This window comes from Somniosus microcephalus, chromosome 7 (assembly GCF_052327205.1).
Source record: "Somniosus microcephalus isolate GS21.2 chromosome 7, FLI_Smic_1.0, whole genome shotgun sequence".
NCBI lineage: Eukaryota > Metazoa > Chordata > Chondrichthyes > Squaliformes > Somniosidae > Somniosus > Somniosus microcephalus.
Genome location: NC_140993.1, coordinates 111,179,644 through 111,202,819, shown reverse-complemented (window position 1 = coordinate 111,202,819; position 23,176 = coordinate 111,179,644). Strand labels below are relative to the sequence as shown.

The 23,176-nt window shown below is 44.0% G+C and overlaps 1 protein-coding gene across 16 annotated transcripts in view; it reads right to left on the bottom strand.

The window, feature by feature from the left end:
- efr3a (EFR3 homolog A (S. cerevisiae)) overlaps positions 1 to 23,176 on the bottom strand; it is a 278,874-nt gene that overhangs the window by 119,333 nt on the left and 136,365 nt on the right. For all 16 annotated transcript variants that reach the window (XM_085992836.1, XM_085992828.1, XM_085992830.1 and 13 more), the window contains one exon: positions 3,250 to 3,387. In XM_085992836.1, the coding sequence (XP_085848962.1) occupies positions 3,250 to 3,387 (138 nt within the window). The remainder of the gene's footprint in view (positions 1 to 3,249; positions 3,388 to 23,176) is intronic.

The window sequence follows — 23,176 nt, the reverse complement described above, 5'->3', positions numbered from 1 at the left end:
GGTTACTGACCCTTCTACCACTGCAAACAGTTTCTCCTTATTTATGCTATCAAAACACTTCATGATTTTGAACACCTCTATTAAATCTCCCCTTAATCTTCTCTCTTCTAAGGAAAACAATCCAAGCTTCTTTAGTCTGTCCATGTAACTGAAGTTTTTCATCCCTGGTACCATTCTAGTAAATCTCCTCTCCCTTTCTAAGGTCTTGACATCTTACCATTTAGTTTATATTGCCTCCCATTCTTTCTACCAAAATAAATCACGTCACACTTCTCTGTTAAATTTCATCTGCCATGTGTCTGCCCATTTCACCAAAGTCCTCCAGTAGTCTGTTACTATCCTCCTCACTGTTTACTACATTTCCAAATTTTGTGTCTGTATACCCAAGTCCAGGTCATTTATATACATCACAAAGAGCAGTTGTCCCAACATTGACCCCTGGGGGTTACTACTGTACACTTCCCTCCAGTCTGAAAAACAACCGCTCACCACTAATCTCTGCTTTCTGTCCCTTAGACAATTTTTTATCCACACAGCTGCTACTACCCCATTGATCCCACGGCTTCAATTTTGCTAATGAGTCTATTATGTGGTATTTTACAAACGCCTTTTGAAAGTCTATATACAAATCAACCGCACTACCCTAATCAACCTTAACATTGGGAAAGCAGAGAGAGTAGCAATACTGATAAAAGACACAATTACCACAGTAGAAAGGCGGCATTTCAGAAAGGGTGATCGGGCAGTGAAACATTACGGGTAGAGTTAAGGAACAGCAAAGGATCTAAGACTCTAGTAAGAGCTGTCTACAGGTCTCCAGATAGTTGTAATAAAGTGCAAGGGGGATGTATAAATAGGGAGATCAGGGAAACAAAAACTTTGGGGTGTGCTACGTCTAAATTTGTGGACGTAAATCTGTGACAACACATTATTCACGCAATTCCAGGAACTCTACTGGTTGATCTCTTGCACAGGGGCAGAGGGTTTCAGCAGAGGTATCTCAGAAGCAACAAACAATTGAGGAAATTCGCACGTAGAGCTGTATTGGCATAAACAGATATAAATCAGTTATACAGGGCTGTCCTCAAAAAACAATGGCGCAACGTCACTGTTGCATCATATGCACGCTGATACATTCCAGGAAACTCCAGGGCATAGTTTTTAAGGTATGTAAACACTCCATTCTTTATGGTTTATTTTAAAGTAAAATATTCAGCAATATTGTGAAGAGTATATATTTTAGTAGCTGTCTGGTTTCCAAAGTACCTCAGCATCAATAAATTGTGCATAAAATGTATTTGTTTTAAGTAATTTTACAATTCAAGCAAGATCAGGTGGAAACTGAATAAAACATGAAAGATATATATTTTCACAAATTTAATTATGAAAAGGTGCCAGCTTCTTTGATTTATACACAGCATAATACTGGGTATGTTGTTTCATTACATGCAGTGCAGGTTTTAAATAAAGAAATTAGCACTTCATAGCAGTGCTAGGACTGTAATAGGCTATGCAGAACGCACTAATACAACGCTTTCATCTGGCTTTACCTTTGACGCAACATGAACAAACATTTCAGATTAAAGCACTAGTTCCAGCTAACCTTGTCCTGCAGCTTGAATAAGCTGCTCAGACTTAACAACTTAAATGTCATGAGCTTGCTCATCATTCATTTTTAATTGGCTGTTACTTTTCAATCAGCTAATGAAATGAAGTTTAAAGAAAATTTGAACCTTTCATAGTTAAAGAGCTAGATAATAGTGTTGTGTGACACTACCACCATGCTAAATGGGATACATTCAGAACAGAACTTAGCAGCTCAAAACTGGGCATCCATGAGGCGCTGTCGGCCATCAGCAGCAGCAGAATTGTATTCCACCACAATCTGTAACCTCATGGCCTGACAGATCCCTCACTCTACCATTACCACCAAGCCAGGGGAGAAGCCCTGGTTCAATGAGGAGTGCAGAAGAGCATGCCAAGAGCAGCACCAGATGCACCTAAAAATGAAGTGCCAACCTGGTGAAGCTACAACGCAGGACTACATATATGCTAAATAGCAGAAACAGCATGCTATAGACAGAGGTAAGCGATCCCACAACCAACAGATCAGATCAAAACTCTGCAGTCCAGCCATATCCAGTCGTGAATGGTGGACAATTAAACAACTAACAAGGCTGCGGCTCCATGAACATCCCCATCTTCAATGATGGTGGAGCCCAGCATGGCGTGCAAAAGACAAGGCTGAAGTGTTCGCAACCATCTTTAGCTGAACTGCCGAGTGGATGATCCATATCGGCCTCCTCGAGGTCCCCAACATCACAGAAGCCAGTCTTCAGCCAATTCAATTCACTCCACGCGATATCAAGAAACAGCTGAGCGCACTGGATACAGCAAAGGCTATGGGCCCCAACAACATCCCAGCTGTCATGCTGAAGACTTGTGCTCCAGAACTAGCCGTGCCTCTAGCCAAGCTGGTTCAGTACAGCTACGAAACTGGCATCTACCGGACAATGTGGAAAACTGTCCAGGTATGTCCTATCCACAAAAAGCAGGACAAATCCAATCCGGCCAATTACCGGCCCATCAGTCTACTCTTAAACACTAGCAAAGTGATGGAAGGTGTCATCGACAGTGCTATCAAGCGGCACTTACTCACTGATGTTCAGTTTGGGTTCCGCCAGGACCACGTGGCTCCAGACCTCATTACAGCCTTGGTCCAAACATGGACAAAAAAGAGCTGAATTCTAGGAGGTGAGGTGACACCAAGACAGCATCAAGGAGAACTAGTAAATTTGAAGTCAATGGGACCCAGCAGTCCGCGCCTTGCATTTGCACGAGGTGTGCAAAACCCGACCAGCTAAAGTTAAATACAAAATGGAGGTTAAAGCAGAGGCTTCCAGCCTCATTATAATATTTAAAGAGACGGCCTGCATCTTGGCAGCGGATTGGCTACCCGCCTCCATTAAAACTGGAAGTGGAAGGGTTGCAGGCGGGTTCAGGTCGGGATTCACATTTTTGACACTAAATACCCACATGCCCCCAACCCACCCATTTTTCTTTTAGGGAGGAAGAGAGAGACAAAAAGAGAAGGGTGAATGAGGGAAGAGGGGACAAGTGATCTTTTGTCTCAATGTATTTTTTAAATTAAAAGTGAATGCAATTTTTTTTTAAATCCTAAATTCTTCTTGTGGAGAAATTCAAACATCCCAAAAAGTGACAACAACCAAAACATTATTTTTGACTTACACTAGTACAGGTCTGATAGCATTGTTCATGTTACCATAGGCCGCGCGACCCAGCAGCTCCCGAAAACAACTCTCTGCTAGAGCAGCAGGGTTCTCCTCTTTATCAGCACTCCTTGGTATTGAGGAAGGGTTGTTCTTACTGAAAAGAAAGAAAAGCAGCACATCAGGAACAAGCTTTAACAAACCACTTTTGCATTATAGTATATAGGATTAATAATAAATGTTTTAATCTTTATTCCATATCTGGTCAGAGAAGCAATAATTCATTTTTCTGGCATAGCCATTTTAACAGCGCTGACCCATACACCACACCAGTCTAGGGTATAGACCATCTTTGTCATTTATTTTACTATACACAGCAGTACAGGTCTTTCAACATCCCCAAGGTTTTCCCAGTCCAATACCTCAAACCCTAGCCTTTCAAACCGAGTTCCTCAGCAGTCACTAGTCTTTATCAGCCATCACCATCAGCCCAATAGCGAGTGCGAAGGTGGGGGAGGAGCAAAGGGAGGAGGGGGAAGTGAAGGGCAAGCGAGCACGAAAAACACTCATCATGGAATCAATGCTTTAATCCTATATTTTTCCCATAAGGTTGACTACCAGATTGCCTGCCTTGTTCTCCCTCCCAATAGGTTGCCAACACTTCCTTCCAGCAGCCCATAAATAAAAATGGACTAGCAAACTGAAACTACTCGATTACCTTAGCTGTTCCCATCCTTTGTCCGATTTGTCATACATGCTTAGCTAGAATCACAAAAGTTCTCACCTCCACCCTATTCTTAAACTTGAAGGGAGAATGTAGAATCTTCCTCCATCTTAAAATACTCCCAAACCTATTCCAGCCTTAGTGGTCTGTCCCAACTACTGCTTACCGAGTGCTGAATATCTTCTACAAGAGAAATTGTATCGGATCAAAAAACATTTCCTTTTGCTCCTCTTTACCCCATTTTTTATTTCTCCCCAAACCCTTTCCGTGAGAGTTTTAGTCTTTACCAGATGCTAAAATAGCACACATAGCTTAGCCAGCCATTCAGGAGGCCCTTATCACACTGAACATCCTATCCACTCTGCCAGCATTGCCATCAACCAGGAGAAAGAAATCCATTCACGGCTTCAGGACATCCAAAAGCGCTTCACAGCCAATGAAGTACTTATGAATTGTAGTCGCAGTTAATGGGCCTGAATTTGCAATCGGAGGCTTCCCGTGGGCGGATGCCTCCGATCATCAAATTTTCTATGTATTTACCTGGTAGTACGGGAGATACGGAGGCTTGCAATCCTGGTAGAAATGCGTAGAGGCCTACGTATCCCAGGGGCGCTTGTAATTCGCAAGCATCCCTGGGATCACGTAGGCCAGCCCAACCAATGAAAGAAGGGAATCCCCATTCATACTTATGGGAGTTGCGGAACTGTCATAAGTATAAATGGGGATAACTTAAAAATACGAACACATGAAATAATTTTTTTTTAAATTACACATCAAATTAATTAAAGTGGCATTTAATTAAATATTTTAAACAAAAATTTTATTTTTTGAATTTTTTTAATATGTTTTAACAGGGCTAAAAATAAACTTACCTTATTGGACACAGTTTTTTTTAATGTATAAGTGAGTGATAAAATTTTATTTTTCTATTTTTTAAAACTCTTAAGCTGGTAAAAGCAGGCCTTATGTCTGCTTTTACCAGGCGTAAGAATTACATGGTCTTTCAGCGGGCGGAAGTTGGGCAAAAAACGCAACTCTCCCCCAGGAAAAGGGCCTCTACGAGTGATGCGGATGATCATTCAAGAAGATTCTTGACAGATCGCAAGTGCTGGGTTTTAGCGCATGCACTTCGCATGCCTAAACCCAGAACTTGCGCGACCCCTACGGGCGCATGTGCACCTCGCATGCACCTGTAGGGGTCGCAAAATACGGCCCATAATGTAGGTAAAGTGTGGCAGGCAATTTGCCAACAGCAAGGTCCCAGAAACAGCAATGAAATAAATTATGCATTAATCTGTTTCAGTGGTGTTGGTTGAGGGATTGATGCGAGCCAGTACGTTGGGAAAAGTCCCCATCTCTTCTAATAGTTCCATGGGATATTTTACATCCACCTGGAGAGGGCAGACAGCACCTCAGTTTAACATCTCATCTGAAAGACAGCACCTCAGCCCAGATTATGTGCTCGAGTTCTGAAGTGGGGTTTGAACCTACAACTTTCTGATGCAGAGGCGAAAGCGCTACTACTAAACCAAGGCTGAAGAAAAAAATTAATTTAATTTAAAACACACTGATTTACTCTAAAGTAAAATCACTCGGTAGACCCACAAAACTAACTCAAAGTTATATGCAACATCCAGATAAGTCTACTGGACAAATACATGGAAATACTGCTCTACTCAACCTTTGTATATGGGGGAGGAATTGTCTATTAGTGTACCTGACACCCGTATACTTGACTGCTGTTTACATCACTCTTACTCTAGGAATGGAGCAGACCTCGGGATAAAAGTGAGAAGATTTTAATTTTGAAAAAAACTCTTGAGGAGAGAGGGGGATTGCAAGGAGAGGGGAGAGAGGGAGAAAAATAAATGACAAGTTAATTTTAAGAGGTTAACCCTAGATGAATTTGACATCCATATTGTTTCCAGCAGAACAAGGGATGGTTGCAACTATTACATTTTCTTCTATGTCATAAACCAACTGGAATGTTAGAAATTTGCCCAAAAGATCAAAATCGGCTCTTTAGGGTCTAGAAAATGTATGAAGTGGTTTGCCAAATGAGTACCTGCAGTCCAAGTACTGAGGGCAAAAAGTTGCAATTTTGTTAATAGTCTACAGGGGAACTTGAATGTACAAAATTTGCGCGCTCATTTTATCTATGCACTATTCTTTTCCGTCTGAAAATTTGCATAGTACAGTGAGCAGTATTTACAAACCTTTTCCTAGCGTTACATAATTAGACCAGTCATTACTACTCCATTTACTTCACACAGTTCCCTCAGATGGTAAATATGCCATCAGAGGCAACCCTGTAGAGTAAACAAAGCAAAGCTAGTGCCATGGGACAGGATGTTACTCAGCGTCTCCGACATCTGACTGCTGGCAAATATAAACAAACATTGGTTGCCATGTAGGACAGATATTTGGTGTTGGGTCCAGGTGCAGGTCCCACCATTGGAAGCCAGCAATTCACTGGTCTGTATTGATCTTCCCCAGACATCACAATAGGTGCCAGTCTGAATGGGACTTTATACTAACTGGCCTGGTGCAATAATTGCACACGCAATTATTCACAGATGCCGATACCATCCTATAGTATAAAACGGAGATAGTCAGCAGCAAGCTAGGTTAGAGCCTTTTTAATGGAAATGGTTCTATTTAGTGCAAATTGGCACTAAAACCAAAATCTGATGATAATTAAACATAACTATTAACTTAATTAGTATAAAAATATACAAGACAAAACAGAAAAATGCAAGTCTTCCATTAGTGAGTTATCTTGCATCCATCTCTCTACCCTCAAAAACCTCTGATGGTGCAAGGAACAGTCTTTCTAGAAATATGACTGCGACCTCAAGCACAAATTGGATGCTACTTTTATTCCGCTTTGGGACATTATTAAACAACCTTGCCCCAAGCAGTCAGCTGTGTTTACCCTCTCCCCTCCTCACTTATAATGCCCAATTCTGGGGCACACCTGAAGTTCTTTACCTAGAAGTAACAGTAGCACAGAGATCCCAAAGTAACAAAGTCAGAGTAACTGCAAGTCACATGCAGAAGGAGATATGAGAATTAGGCTAAGGTACCACTGATACCACGGAGCCAAGGCTGACATCTGCAAGGCAACTGAAATAAAAACAGAGAATGCTGTAAATACTCAGGAGGTCAGGCAGCATCTGTGGAGAGAGAAACAGTTAACGTTTCAGGTCGATGGCCCTTCGTCATCGACCTGAAACGTTAACTCTGTTTCTCTCTCCACAGATGCTGCCTGACCTACTGAGCATTTCCAGCATTTTGTTTTTATTTCAGATTTCCAGCATCCGCAGTATTTTGCTTTTGCAAGGCAACTGTCTTGCCTTAAACATAAATGGCTTGTTCAGAATCAAATTCAAAACCCACATAGGAACAGGTTGCACTTTTCATAAAAACTGGAAAACTGAGCATTTTACCCAGTGTGATCCCCAAAGGCAGGTGATGTGCACAAATGGCTCTAAAAGACTCCGAGCAGTAGTTGAAGATTCAATAAAATTCCCAGCAAGTTATGGGTTAGTTAGATCGATCAAAATTGTGATTATGGCACCAGTTGGAAAAAAATCAGTTATCATTGTAAGCCACCAAAGTAGAGGCTTTTCCAGAAATCAGTAATACTGCCACAACCAACAGCTGTAACTCTAAATTCTCTGGAGGTCAGCCTTTTAAAAACTATGGCATCAGAACTTCTAGGTTTGCTGCAGTAAATCCAACTATAGACATGGTGACTAGGTCTACCTCTTGTGTGAGATCCTGATTGATGTGCCTCAATGAATCCGAGACTCAACGTTAACGGAGCAAAGCAAGGCTTTTATTAACTCAAAGTAATACACATTGGAGAAGTGTCTCTCATCCAGAGATCTGCTGTACTGCTGAGACACACGCTGGGGCTTGCTTAAGTAGGGGCCAGGTATGGGCGGAGCCCTACACACAATACAATACAGGTAAGGAAATGAAACTGAAACTAAACTAAACACAGGGAATACACTGCCTGATGAATGGCATATTTCATCACACTGATCTCAATTTCAAAGAAGGGTTATAGTCCCAAACATCGACTTGCTGTGCATCTCATCACTTTTGGCTTTAAGTTCAGACTACCTGCATTTGTAGTTTTTTGTTTGCTTTTTGTTGAGATTCTGATGATTACGCAGGACCAGAAACTAGAAGGAAGAACTTACTCAGCCAACAATAATTTTTCTCCTACCAAATCCTTGTCATATCTGTGCAATTAGTGGAAGAAAGGTGTAGGTACTTCCCAGGAAGGAGATTTAAAAAATTAGGAAAAATGTACAGAAACCTATTCAAGTTGTTAATTTCATGCATCTCAAGGGAAGAGCTAGATTTTCTGCCCATTGACTATGAATGTGGAGTCCAACTCCATCCCCAACCCACATTTCAGCCCTTTTAGTGGGCATGTAGGTTATTTTCATTTCATTTCAACAGCAGCAGATTGTTTAAAGCAAAAGCCAACAAGATTTAAAATGTTAATATAGGGAATCCCTGTCTAATTTTGGGGACATGGCCCACTAAGCAGGCGCTTATAATACATTATCCAAATATCACTTGTATCCATAAATATCCATGCTCAGTTTTAAAAAAATGGCAATTGTCTGTGCTAAGTATGGCAGTAATAGTTTGTGAAAGTCACAGGACAAGCAAAGCACCATCTTCTCTTAGAGGGGACACGCTCGGCATGAGAAATGATGATGGAATATATTTGGATTAATTTTTCGAAGGTCAAGTTAGTGTCAAATATACAAGTCTGAACTATGACGATTTCTAATACAGCAACATTTAGAATGTTGTGCTCAAATGCACAACGTGCCTAATTAATTAACAGAATAATTCCCAGCAGGTTTCTAATTGTTATCAAACTCCATTTCTGAAAAGCAATTAACAATCAAATTACCTGGCCTGGACAATTTCAGCAATTTTGATTGCGTTTCACAGTATTGCTACGTTCCTCACTGATTGGGAAAGCTAATGTAGAATGGAATGACCAGGATTATCATGGTAATTTCTAAAATAGCATCCTCTAGTAGTGAAGCAAATTTTATTTTTTCAAATTAATTAAATTAATCAAAATCATAAAATGAATAAGACCTTTTAAGACTTAGCTATGTAAGCAAACTTGAAAATGATAGCATCACCTTGAGAAATAACTTCGTGAACTGTCAACTATAGTTATACCAAATCAAAGCAAATTACCTTCTACGGTTTAACTTTATTGAATTTTCTTTAAAAGTATCCCTTTAGGCATCTACTTTTCTTATAGCTTATACTGCAAGTGCCCTTATTCTCAATTTCAACAAGAAAATTTGCAAGCAGTCCCACAATTACTGCCATGGTCAATTTTCTTCACTAAGAACCTGTGCTGGAAGGCTTTTATAGATAAACTTATGGAATATACTCGACTGAAACATTATCCTTTAAAGTTTCATACAAGCTCCGACAGCTGATTTTGTAACTGATTTTTCAGCTTTGAATAATTAAATCAAATTGAAGCTTCTTCATTGGAAAATCTACATATTATGAAATGATGCCAAGTAACAGCTGACTAGCAAATAGCATAAGCGAATGCCAGCTCATTCAGATTCCTTTTTTAGTCAATATGCCAACTGTTCAGTGAATAAACAAAGTTAAAAACATACTGTTGTGAATGTTGACATAATTGGCATTAACAAATTCTGTTGCACTGAAAATCCAACAACCTGATAAAATGTTATCAGGCACTCACTCACCAACTAATGAAGTCCATACTTGGTCAACCATACAAAATTGCACAACAGAGTTAAATATTTTAAACAAAGAAGCTGCTTTATTGTCCAATGGCTTTGCCATTCTGTACTAGCTTAATGAAACAGAGTTTCAAATCAGTTAAACTCAATAAATTTCCAAACTCCTAAATTGAAACACAAATAAAAACATGACACAAACAGGTTAACCATTAATGCTCTTTTTTTTTTATAAAAGAGAAGTACTTAAGGCTAATCCTACTTCAATCATATTTTGCCATCAGAGACCAAATTGGAGGTGGTATCAGCGGCAGCAGTACTTAAAACAGCGGGAGACCAGGCAGCGCGGACCTAGAGGCGGTATCAGTGGCGGCCGAACCTTCGACGATTTCCAAAAAAACAAGGAGTGACATCACAGGCCAGCAGGTAGGTGAATAGTTGTGAGTATTGTGTTTTTTTTCCCTCCCTTTTCTCTCTAACCTAGGACAGTGGTTTAAACTAGGTGTGGGAAACTATAAAGTACTGTATTATATTTATAGCTTAACTAGTTAAACTAATTAATATAACTATAAATAATCATTGAATAAAGACTAACTAATTAAATAAATAAATTAAGGCTAGACAAAGATATGGCAGAGCAGGTTGTGTGTCTGGACTGCCGTATGTGGGAGTTTGTGGACAGCGAGACTGTCCCGAGCAAACATGTCTGCAGGAGATGTCTCCATCTTGAATCTCAGCGGTTCAGAGTTATTGAGCTGGACTGCGAGTTGGAGACACTCCGGCACATAAGGGAGGGGGAGGAATTTCTCGACAGTTTTATTCAGAATACAGTCACACTCCACAGGAAAGCACAGGTTCAGGAAGGGGAGGGTGTGATTGTTAGGGAGCCGGGTCGCGGGGATTTAGGAGATTGAGAAGGAGGTCCCGCAGACACTGATCCAATCCAACAGGTACGATGTACTCGCTACCTGCGAGGACAAGGAGAAAGACTGCAGGGAGGACAGCCACAATGCAGACCAAGGCACCGTGGCTCAGAAGGCTGTCCAAGGGTCGGGGGGGGGGGGGGGGGGGTGGCGGCAGGAGAGCAGAATAGAATAGAAATGTGGTAATGATAGGGACTCTATAATTAGGGGGATAGATAGCGTCCTCTGCAGCGGAGAACGAAAATGCCGAAGGGTGTGTTGCCTACCCGGTGCCAGGGTAAGGGATATCTCATGGCGGCTGGAGAGGAATCATTAAATCATAGAAATTTACAGCACAGGAGGCCATTTGGCCCATCTTGTCCATGCCGGCTGACAGAGCTATCCACCCTAATCCCACTTTCCAGCACTTGGTCTGTAGCCTTGTAGGTTATGGTACTACAAGTGAATATCCAAGTACTTCTTAAATGTGATAAGGGTTTCTGCCTCTACCAACCTTTCAGGCAGGGAAAGGACGTCCACATCACCCACGCCATGACAGGAGCTGATGACTGCTGGACAGACCACCGCCTAATCCGCTCTGTCATCTCCATCAATGTAGCCCCAAAACAGCGGTGGCAACAGAAACAATGCCGCAGGAAAATTAACGCTGGAGCATTCCAAGACCTCGCTAAGAAAGCCCTATTCAGCCTGCACCTCACAAACAACCTGACGACTCCCAGTGATGCAGAGACACAGTGTCCACAGCGCCTGGTCTGCACTCAAGGCCTCCATAACCAGCACCTGTGAAGAGACGCTCGGTCACTCGACCAGGAAACACCAAAACTGGTTCGACGAGAACGACCAGGAAATCCAGGAGCTAATAAGCCGCAAGCGCAAGGCATTCCTGATCTGGAAACAGCAACAGAACTCGAGAGCAAGAAAGCAGCTCTACAGAAGCCTGAAGGCCAAGGTCCAACAAAAAACTCGCGACCTAAAGAACAGATGGTGGGTGGAGAAAGCGCAGGAGATCCAGCAGCTAGCCGACAACCACGACGTGCGTGGATTCTTTAGCGCAGTCAAGACTGCCTACGGCCCAAGCACCCAAGGCCCTACCCCACTGCGGGACAAAAAGAGAGAGAGGTACTCATCAAGGACAGAGAGGCAGTCAGTGCCCACAGGAAGGAGCACTTCGAAGATCTCCTTAACCACGACTCTGTCTTCGACAAGAGTGTCCTCAACTCCATCCCACAGCATGCTACCCGCCACCATCTCAGCACAACCCCAGCCTGGCAGGAGGTTGAAAAGGCCATCTGACAACTGAAAAACAACAAGGCCTCAGGAGCAGCTGGAATCCCTGCCGAGGCACTAAAGCATGGTGGAGAAGCACTACTGGCGCCAATTCATGAACTCATTTCTCTTATCTGGAAGGAGGAGAGCATGCCAGGGGATCTCAGACGCCGTAATTGTGACCATCTTCAAGAAAGGTGACAAGTCCAATTGCAGTAATTACAGAGGAGTTTCCCTGCTGTCTACCACAGGGAAAGTAATCGCAAGAATCCTCCTCAATCACCTTCTCCCAGTGGCTGAAGAGCTCCTCCCAGAGTCGCAATGCGGATTCCGCCCACTAAGGGGCGCAATGGACATGGTCTTCACCGCACGTCAATTACAAGAGAAATGCAGGGAACAGCACCAACCGCTGTACATGGCCTTCTTTGATCTCACAAAGGCCTTCGACACTGTCAACCGTGAGGGATTATGGAGTGTCCTCGTCAAATTCGGCTGCCCTCAAAAGTTTGTCACCATCCTCCGCCTGCTTCACAATGACATGCAAGCTGTGATCCTGACCAACGGTTCCACCACAGACCCAATTCACGTATGAACCGGGGTCAAGCAAGGCTGTGTCATCGCACCAACATTCTTCTCGATCTTCCTTGCTGCAATGCTCCATCTCACCCTCAGTAAGCTCCCCGCTGGAGTGGAGCTAATTTACAGAACAAACGGGAAACTGTTCAACCTCCGTCGCCTCCAGTCCAGATCCAAGGTCGTCCCATCCTCTGTCGTCTAATTACAGTATGCAGATGACGCTTGCGTCTGCGCTCACTCAGAGATCGAACTCCAAACCATCGTCAGCACCTTCACTGAAGCGTACGAGAGCATGGGCCTTACACTAAACATCCGTAAGACAAGTGTAATGTATATACCTTTAAGGGGGGAACTATGTTTTACAGCTCATGTATACTGCAGTACCGGCAGTGACCACACCTGTATATAGCACTGAGTAGTAATCTGTACAGATCAGTTGCAGTGTGAGCCAGAGCCACGTTGAGTAAACACCTGTTGTACCGTTCTCCACAGTCCGTGTCTTATTATACATGGACGCAACATTGGCGACGAGGATGGGATGGCCAGCACATGGCGACTCACTGTTGCCAGCATTCTCGACAAGGAGAGAACAGCTGTCAGTGTGCCGGAGGACCTTGATGTGTGGATCCCGAGTGGTAATTCCACCCAAGTTAAGGGATAGAGTGCTCAATGAGCTTCATCTGGGAGGGGTAAAAATGAAAAGCCTAGCCAGGGCTTGTGGTGGCCGGGAATCGATAAACAAATTGAGGACCTGACCAAGAGCTGCTCAGGATGCCAGAAAGTCCAAAGTGCACCACCACAGGCCCCTCTACACCCATGGGAGTGGCCCTCATCTCCATGGCAACGGGTACATATTGATTTTGCTGGTCCATTCATGGAGTCAATGTTTTTAATAGCCGTGGATGCGCACTCGAAATGGCCTGAGGTCATCAAAATGTCCTCCACCACCACGGAGAAAACTATTGCAGTCCTACGGACCATTTTTGCCAGGAATGGCTTGCCAGAACAGATTTGCTCCGACAACGGACCACAGTTTGTGTCCGAAGAGTTCCGGAGGTTCTTGAAAAAGAATGGGGTAAGGCATTACACATCCGCCCCGTATCATCCAGCCACAAATGGATTGGCTGAGAGGTTCGTACAAGCCTTTAAGAAGGCAATAAAGGCTATGTACAATGACAACATTCCGCTGCAGCACAAGGTGGACAATTTCCTGTTCGCCTACCGGAATGCGACACATGCAGTCACCAACCAGGCCCCAGCCATGATGTTCTTTAACCGAAGGTTAAGATCTCGCCTGGATTTACTCAGACCAAACGTACGAAGAGATGTTGAGAGTAAGCAATTCCAGCACATCCATGAGAAGCCAACAAGGAGCTTCAATCACAGAATCCCCACAGTGCAGATAGAGGCCATTTCGGCCCATCGAGCCTGCACCGACACATATCCCACCCTATCCCCGTAACCCCACGTATTTAATCCCCTAACACTAAGGGTCAATTTATCATAGCCAAATCAACCTAACCCGCACATCTTTGGACTGTGGGAGGAAACCGGAGCACCCGGAGGAAACCCACGCAGACACGGAGAATGTGCAAACTCCACAGTGTCGCCCGAGGCCAGATTTGAACCCGGGTCCCTGGCGCTGTGAGGCAACAGTGCTAGCCACTATGCCACCGTGCCCCTTCAATATAGGGCAACCAGTCTTGGCCTGCGACTACCAAACAGAAAAATGGCAGCCAGGAACGATATGCACACGGCAGGGCCCACTAATGTACACAGTGGACGTTGGGGAGAGCATCGTGAGACGCCATGCTGACCAGATCCTAGAGTCACAGGAACAAGGTCAACCCCATGCCTCGCCCATACGTACCTGGTGATGAACCCAACGTGCAGGTCGCATCTACCCTAGAAACAGTAGCATCGGAAGCTGATGAACCAACTGACGACAGGGGGCCAGAATCGCCTCCGCACCAAGAGCAAGACACTCGGGAAAGGCGCTATCCAGAAAGGATCAGGAAGCCTCCCCAAAGACTGAATATATAAATAGACTATTTTCAGCTAATGTTGCATGTTAAAAGTGTTAATTGTAATTAGTTTGATATTTAATTGTTAAATGAGTGTTATGGTACTGTTAATCTAAAAGGGGAGGAATTGTAATGTATATACCTTTAAGGGGAGAACTATCTTTTACAGCTCCTGTATACTGCAGTACCGGCAGTGACCACACCTGTATATAGCACTGAGTAGTAATCTGTACAGATCAGTTGCAGTGTGAGCCACGTTGAGTAAACACCTGTTGTACCGTTCTCCGCAGTCTGTGTCTTATTATACACGGCCGCAACACAAAGGTCCTCTACCAACCTGCCCCTGCCACACAGTACTGCCCCCTGATTATCAAAATCCACGACAAGGCCTTGGACAACGTGGACCACTTTCCGTACCTCCGGAGCCTACTGTCAACAAGGGCAGACGTCGACGACGAAGTCCAACACTGCCTTCAGTGTGCCAGTGCAGCCTTCGGTCTCCTGAGGAAGTGTTTGAAGACCAGGACCTCAAATCTGGCACTAAGCTCATGGTCTACAGAGCAGCAGTGATACCCGCCCTGCTGTATGCCTCAGAGACATGGACCATGTACAGCAGGCACCTCAAAGCACTGGGAGGTAACACCAACGCTGCCTTCACAAGATCCTGCAAATCCATTGGCAGGATAGGCGCACCAACGTCAGTGTTCTTGCTCAGGCCAACATCCCCAGTATCGAAGCTTTGACCACGCTCAATCAGCTCCGATGGACGGGTCACATTGTCCGCATGCCCGATACGAGACTCCCAAAACAAGCGCTCTACTCGGAACTCTGACACGGCAAGAGAGCCCCAGCTGGGCAGAGGAAACACTTCAAGGACACCCGCAAAGCCGCCTTGAAAAAGTGTAACATCCCCACCGACACCTGGGAAACCCTGACCTAAGACCGCACAAAGTGGAGGAGAAGCATCTGGGAAGGCGCCGAACAGAGTCTCTTCGCCGGGAGCAAGCGGAAGCCAAGCCCAGGCAGCGCAAGGAGCGCACGTCAACTCAAGCACCCCACCCACCTGTGACAGAGACTGTAGGTCCCGCATTGGACTCTGTCAGCTGCAAACTCATTTTTAATGTGGAAGCAAGTCATCCTCAGTTCCGAGGGACTGCCTAAGAAGAGTTCCAGACCCCCACCAACCTCGGTGAAAAATATTCTCCTCAACTGCCCTCTATAACCACCTACCAATTACTTTAAATCTATGCCCCCTGGTTATTAACCCTTCTGCTAAGGGAAATAGGTCCTTCCTATCCACTCTATCTAGGCCTCTCAATTTTATACACCTCAATTAGGTCTCCCTTCAGCCCCCTCTGTTACAAAGAAAACAAACCCAGCCTATCTATTCTTTCCTCATAGCTAAAATTCCCCAGCCCAGGCAACATCCTCGTAAATCACCACTGCACCCTCTAGTGCAATCACATCCTTCCTGTATTGTGAACAGAACTACACTCAGTATTCTAGCTGCAGCCTACCTGGTGTTTTATACAGTTCAAGCATAACCTCCCTGCTCTTATATTCTATGCCTCGGCTAATAAACGCAAGTATCCCATATGCCTTCTTAACCACCTTATCTACCCGTCCTGCTACCTTCAGGGATCTATGGACATGCACTCCAAGGTCCCTCAGATCCTCTGTACTTCAGTGTCCTACCATTTATTGTGTATTCCCTTGCCTTGTTAGTCCACCCCAAATGCATTACCTCACACTTCTCCGGATGAATTCCATTTGCCACTGTTCTGCCTACCTGACCAATCCATTAATTTCTTCCTGCAGTCTACAGCTTTCTTCTTCATCATCAACCACACGGACAATTTTTGTATCATCTGCAAACTTCTTAATCATACTTCCTACATTCAAGTCCAAATCATTGATATATACCACTAAAAACAAATGACCTAGTACTGAGCCCTGCGGAACCCCACTGGAAACAGTCTTCGTCACAAAAACACCCTTCGACCATTACGCTTGGTTTCCTGCCTCCGAGTCAATTTCGGATCCAACTTGCCACTTTGCCTTGGATCCCATGGGCTTTTACTTTCGTGACCAGTCTGCCATGCGGGACCTTATCAAAAGCCTTGCTAAAATCCGTATAGACTACAAACAATGCACTACCCTCATCGACCCTCCTCAAAAAATTCAATCAAGTTAGTCAGACACTACCTTCCCTTAATAAATCCATGCTGACTCTCCCCGATTAATCTGTGTCTTTCTAAATGAAGATTTATCCTGTCCCTCAGAATTTTTTCCAATACTTTTCCCACCACCGAGGTTAGACAGACTGGCCTGTAATTATTCGGTCTATCCCTTTTTCCCTTTTTCAACAACGGTACCACATTAGCAGTCGTCCAGCACCACACCTGTAGCCAGAGAGGATTGGAAAATGATGGTCAGAGCCTCCGCTATTTCCTCTCTCACTTCTCTTAACAGTCTGGGATACATTTAATCCGGGCCTAGGTATTTATCCACTTTCAAAGATGCTAAACTCCTTAACACTTCCTCTCTCACTATGTTTATTTCATCTAATATTTCACACTCCTCCTCCCCTGTTGCAATGTCTACATCGTCCCTCCCTTTTGTGAAAACAGACGCAAAGGCCGCGATTTTACTAATGGAGGCGGCTTGAGTGCGGGTCCGCTGCTCGGAGGCTTTCTGACCTGCTCCTGGGCAGTCGCCTCCCAGAACTTACGATTTTACCTTGATTGGCCTCGTTACAGCCACCGTGCAGGTCCCTCCAGGCAATTGCTTGGAGGCTGTCAGTTTCTCGCATCTGATGACGTGTTGTTTCCCCTTTGGGAAAAATGTCAATGTGATGGTTTGGTGCTATAATATATAGAAAGGGGAGTTGACAGTGCCTGTTCTGAACAAAGTGTAACAAATGAAATTGCTGGTCATATTTTTCCAGAGATTATGATTTTTTGTATATATCAATTTATAATCTGACTATGAAATGAAAAAGATGCCAGATTTGTTCCAATCATTGGCTTAGTGATATTAATGCTTTTTTCTCTGAAAGATGCTGGCTGCTGCAGGAATGGAGAAATACACACATCACTAAAAGTTGCGACACAGGTTAACAAGGCCATAAAAAAAAGCAAACCAAACACTAGGGTTTATTTCTAGAGGTATAGAATTGAAAAGTAGGGAAGTTATGCTAAACCTGTATCGAATCTTGGTTAAACCACACTTGGACTACTGCGTACAGTTCTGGTCGCCATATTATGAAAAGGATATAGAGGCACTGGAGAGGAGGCAGAGAAGATTTACAAGGATGATACCAGGAATGCAAGGGTATACATATCAGGAAAGGATGAACAGGCTGGATAGAGAGAGAATGTTTCCACTTGTGGGGAAGAGCATACCTAGAGGCCATCAATATAAGATAGTCACCAAGAAATCCAATAGGGAATTCAGAACAAATTTCTTTACTCAGTGGTGAAAATGTGGAACTCGCTACCACAGGGAGTGGTTGAAGCGAATAGTATAGATGCATTTAAGGGGAGGCTAGACAAGCATATGAGGAAGAGAATAGAGGGTTATGCTGATAGAGTTAGATGAGGAAAGATGGGAGGAGGCTCGTGTGGTGCATAAATGCCGGCATGGACTGGTTGGGCCGAATGGTCTGTTTGTGTCATATATCCCATGTAATCCCAAGTATGTAAAAGACACAAATGTATTAAAGCACTATTCTTTAGTAATCTGGGGCTTCATTCCAGCATGATAGGATGTTAAAGTAAGGAGAGCAGTAGAGACAGAAAGCACAGTTAATTTACAGAAATATTGGCAATTGAGCTGAAAAATGAAATTTAGCACTGACAAATTGGGCAAAAAAAAGAGTGGCTTAGGTATGCAATGAAGGGAACTGCATTTAGGAGGCAGTTAGGCACCTGAAAACACACAGAGAAGGTAAATCCAAGTTTTACTCAGTACAACAGCTGCAGAATTGGGTATTCTAGAGTGAGAAAAGCCAGTTTTACAGGCCAGGCACTACAAATCCTACTACAAGGTGGCAGGGACTGATGGTTAATGCCCCTCCCTCCAGAAGTACTGGGCACACCAGGTATGGGAGGTTGCAGCAAAAGTAGGCAAGACTAGTCAGCAACCAAATGGTCCTAGCAGTGCTCACAATCCACAGCCCAATGAGGGGTCTAGGATCTCCAGAATTTCAGCAAAGAGCATGGATAGTCCATCCAAGAAATAACCTTATGTTGTTGGTGTTCCATCACACTCAATCCACCAATAAAGGTGAAGTACCAAGGCAAAACACCATCATTTAATTTATTCAGTCAACTTTATTCACTTTTGATTTGTAAATTGTGCTAAGAATGCCTGTAATGGAGCACATAATTCAGTACAACAGCAAAAACAATGCACATCGATAGTACTGGAGAAAGTGCAGAGGACTGTGATGCTCAGTGTTATGGGCCAGTTTCTTTGGCAAGCAAGAAGGGTTGTATTGTGTTCAGATGTTTTGTGACCACTTGATTAAGCTAGTACAGAATGACAAAGCCATTGGATAATAAAGCAGTTTACTTGTTTAAAATATTTAACACTAGGTTATTGTGCAATTTTGTATGGTTGAGCAAGTATGGACTTCATTAGTTGGTAAGTGAGTGCCTGATGACATTTTATCAGGTTGTTGGATTTTAAGTGCAACAGAATTGGTTAATGCCAATTAGGTGTTTCAGGAGCTATTTCCTCATTTTCACTGCCTCCCTGCTGTGATGTCTACCTTCTGGAAAGGGACCTAACCATGTAGGAAGAGGAGCAAAGTTATGTAGTGCTGCATACGACAATGATCCTGGAAGACTGCAGTGTAATGCTCCCCTCTCAGTTACAATCCTGGTGGCTGCATGAACCTTGTTATATTGGTGTTAGATTCAGCCCCCTCTCAGATTGTCAGCACATTTACTCCCTTGCCATACCCTCAATGAATACCTGCCACGGCACCTTGATAGCTACATGTGTGTAGTCAATGACTCTTTGCACGAGAGAGAAGCCAGCCAATTAGCAAATCCCAGAACCATTTCATCTTGACTGCTGGTATTCCACTGGGAAGGATATATAGTTGTTGGCTCTGGCAAAGAAAGCACTTGTGCTCTTTTTCATGCACTTAAGCACAGCAGACAGATGACAGAAATGTCCCCTCTAGCACCCTGGAAAGATACTCAGGCCAAAAAAAAGTTAAGGGCTGTGGTTACTTTCACGGTCACAGGCAAAGTACAGCCACCTGGCCAAGGAGGCAGGTCTTGTAGGAGGCTTCAGTGGTCTGAGACAACCTGCCTGGAGAAGCGCAGGCTCCTCATTCAGTGATCTTCAAACAAATCTAGGAAAGTCATGGCATCTAGTCTCTATGGACTGGGCAAGGCATCTTTGAGCAGCCCCTTCAACTGTTGTCTTCCAAGAGGCCCAACTGCTGCTCCTTATGACAGTGCAGCCTGCTGCAACTGTTGCTTTGCTCCTCCTTCTCCTCCTCTTCATGCAACCAGATTAAAGTAGTAAAAATGGCATCCATCACAAGCCGTGTGCTTATTGAGGATATGCAAGTAAAATGAATTCAGAAAAAAAAACAGGCAAACGCTCATATGCTAATCCAAAACATGCAATACAGAATGCTTGCATGGAACTGCACCTTTAAATACTGCTTCCGATGGTCCTTAGAAACCAAACCTAGCTAAGTTTTATTCAGATGGCTCAGCACCGAGCAGAATCTCCATTCTGATGTGTTAAAACTGAATTGCATCGGGGTTCCAATAGGAACAGGAGTAGGCCATTCAGCCCCTCGAGCCTGTTCCGCCATTTAATGAGATAGTGGCTGATCTGCGATCTAACTCCATATACCTGGCCCATATCCCTTAATACCTTTGGTTAACAAAAAGCTATCAATCTCAGATTTAAAATTAACAATTGATCTAGCATCAATTGCAGTTTACGGAAGAGAGTTCCAAACTTCTACCACCCTGTGTGTATAGAAGCGTTTCCAAATTTCACTCCCGAAATGTCTGGCTCTAATTTTTAGACTATGCCCCCTAGTCCTAGAATCCCCAACCAGCGCAAATAGTTTCTCTCTACCTACCCTATCTCTTCCCCTTAATAGGCAGAAAACTTCGATCAGATCACCCCTTAACCTTCTAAATTCTCAGGAATACAACCCTAATTTGTGTAATCTCTCCTCATAACTTAACCCTTGAAGTCCGGGTATCCTTCTGGTAAACCTATGCTGCACTCTCTCCAAGGCCAATATATCCTTCCTATGGTGTGGTGCCCAGAACTGTTCACAGTACTCCAGGTGTTCTCTAACCAGGGTTTTGTATAGCTGCAGCATAACTTCTACCCCCTTGTACTCTAGTCCTTTAGATATAAAGGCCAGCATTCCATTAGCCTTTTTGATTATTTTCTGTACCTGTTCATGACATGTTAATGATCTATGTACCTGAACCCCCCCCCCCCCCCACCGCCAAGTTTCTTTGGACATCCACTGTTTGTTTTTAGCTTTTTACCATTTAAAAAGTATCCTGTTCTATCCTTTTTAGGTCCAAAGTGGATGACCACACATTTGCCTACATTGAAATCCATTTGCCACAGTTTTGCCCATTCACTTAATCTATCAATATCCCTTTGTCATTTTATGCTTTCATCTACACTGCCTGCAATGCTGCCTATCTTTATGTCATCAGCAAATTTGGATATATGACTTTCTATGCCATCATTTAAGTTGTTAATAATTAGTGAATAGTTGAGGCCCCAACACAGATCCCTGCGGGACACAACTAGTCACATCCTGCCAATTTGAGTACCTACCCATTATCCCTACTCGGTTTCCTGCTGCTCAGCCAATTTCCGAACCTGGACAATAATTTGCCCTCAGCTCCGTGGGCTTCTAACTTAGATAACAGTCTCTTATGTGGGAGTTTATCAAATGCCTTCTGGAAGTCCATATAAATAACATCCATAGACATTCCCCTGTCCAATGATATCATAGGACCCTGATCCAGGAGGCAGTCACACCCCTTAGGTTAGGTAGTGGTACAGGTCTGGTTAGTGGTCATGGACAGGAAGGTGTGACTGCAACTCACCCCAGGTGCAGTGCTGGAGGAGCCACAGCCTTTGCCCTTGTCCAACAGGTATGAAGTTCTTGCTGCCTGTGTGGATGAGGGAAAAGCCTGCAGGATGGATGAGCAAGCTGACCATGGCACCATGGTGCAGGAGGCTATTCAAGTAGGGGGAAACGAAAGGGAATGTAGTTGTGGTAGGGGACAGGATACTGTTCTCTGCAGCCGTGACCGAGAGTTCCCAAGGTTGTGTTGCTTGCCAGGGTTAAAGACATCTTCTCGCAGCTGGAGGAGAACTTGGATGGAAGGGGGAGGATCCAGTTGTCGTGGTGCACATAGGAACCAATGACATAGGTAGAACTAAGAATGAGGTTCTGCTGAGGGAGTTAGAGGAGCTAGCATCCAAATTAAAAAGCAGGACCTCAAAAGGGTAATAATCTCTGCATTGTTATTTGAGTCACGCGCAAATTGGTATAGGGACAAACAGATTAGAGGTTTAAATGTGTGGCTCAGAGTGCTGTGAGGGGAAGAGGTTTCAGTTTATGGGGCACTGGCACCAGTACTGGGGAAAGAGGGAGCTGTTCCGTTGGAACAGGCAAACCGAATAACTAGAGCTGTAAACTAAGAAGGGGGGGGGGGGGGGGGGGAGGAGGATTCAGGAAAGAGTACATTTAAAAGCAGAGAGAAATGTCAAGGCTTGAGAGCAGAGTAGCTTTTTGGGTAAAACTAAGCAGACTGGGTCAGGAAGGGAGAGAGAGAGTAACAAAGGTAATAAGGCATCAGTGACTAAGGTGACAGTAGGGATAAAATAGAAATAAGTCAAACCTAAAGGCACCATATCTGAATGCACGAAGCATTCGCAACAGAATAGATGAATTAATAGCACAGATAGAAATTAATAGGTTTGATGCAATAGCCATAACGGAGACGTAGTTGCAATGTGGCCAAGGTTGGGAACTAAATATTCCAGGATACTTAACGATGGGAACCGTAGCATAGTGGTTATGTTACTGGATTAGTAATCCAGAGGCTTGGACTAATGATCTGGAGACGCGAGTTAAAATCCCACCACGGCAGCTGGGGAATTTAAATTCAGTTAATTAAATAAATTTGGAATGAAAAGCTAGTATCAGTAATAGTGACCATGAAACTATCGGAATGTTGTAAAAACCCATCTGGTTCACTAATGTCCTTTAGGGAAAGAAATCTGCAAACCTTACCTGGTCTGGTCAAAATGTGACTTCAGACCCACAGCAATGTGGTCGACTCTTAACTGCCCTCTGAAATGGCCTAGCAAGCCATTCAGTTGTAAAAAATCGCTACGAAAAACAATAAAACCGGACAGACCACCTGGCATCGACCTCGGCTGCGGACAGGACAGCAGCATACCCAGCCCAGTCGACCCTGCAAACATCTGGGGACCTGTACCAAATTGGGAGAGCTGTCCCACAGACTAGCCAAACAACAGCCTGACATAGTTACTCTCAGAACCAGACCTTTCAGCCAAAGTTCCAAACTCCTCCATCACCATCCCTGGGTATGTCCTGTCCCACCGGCGGTGGCACAGTGGT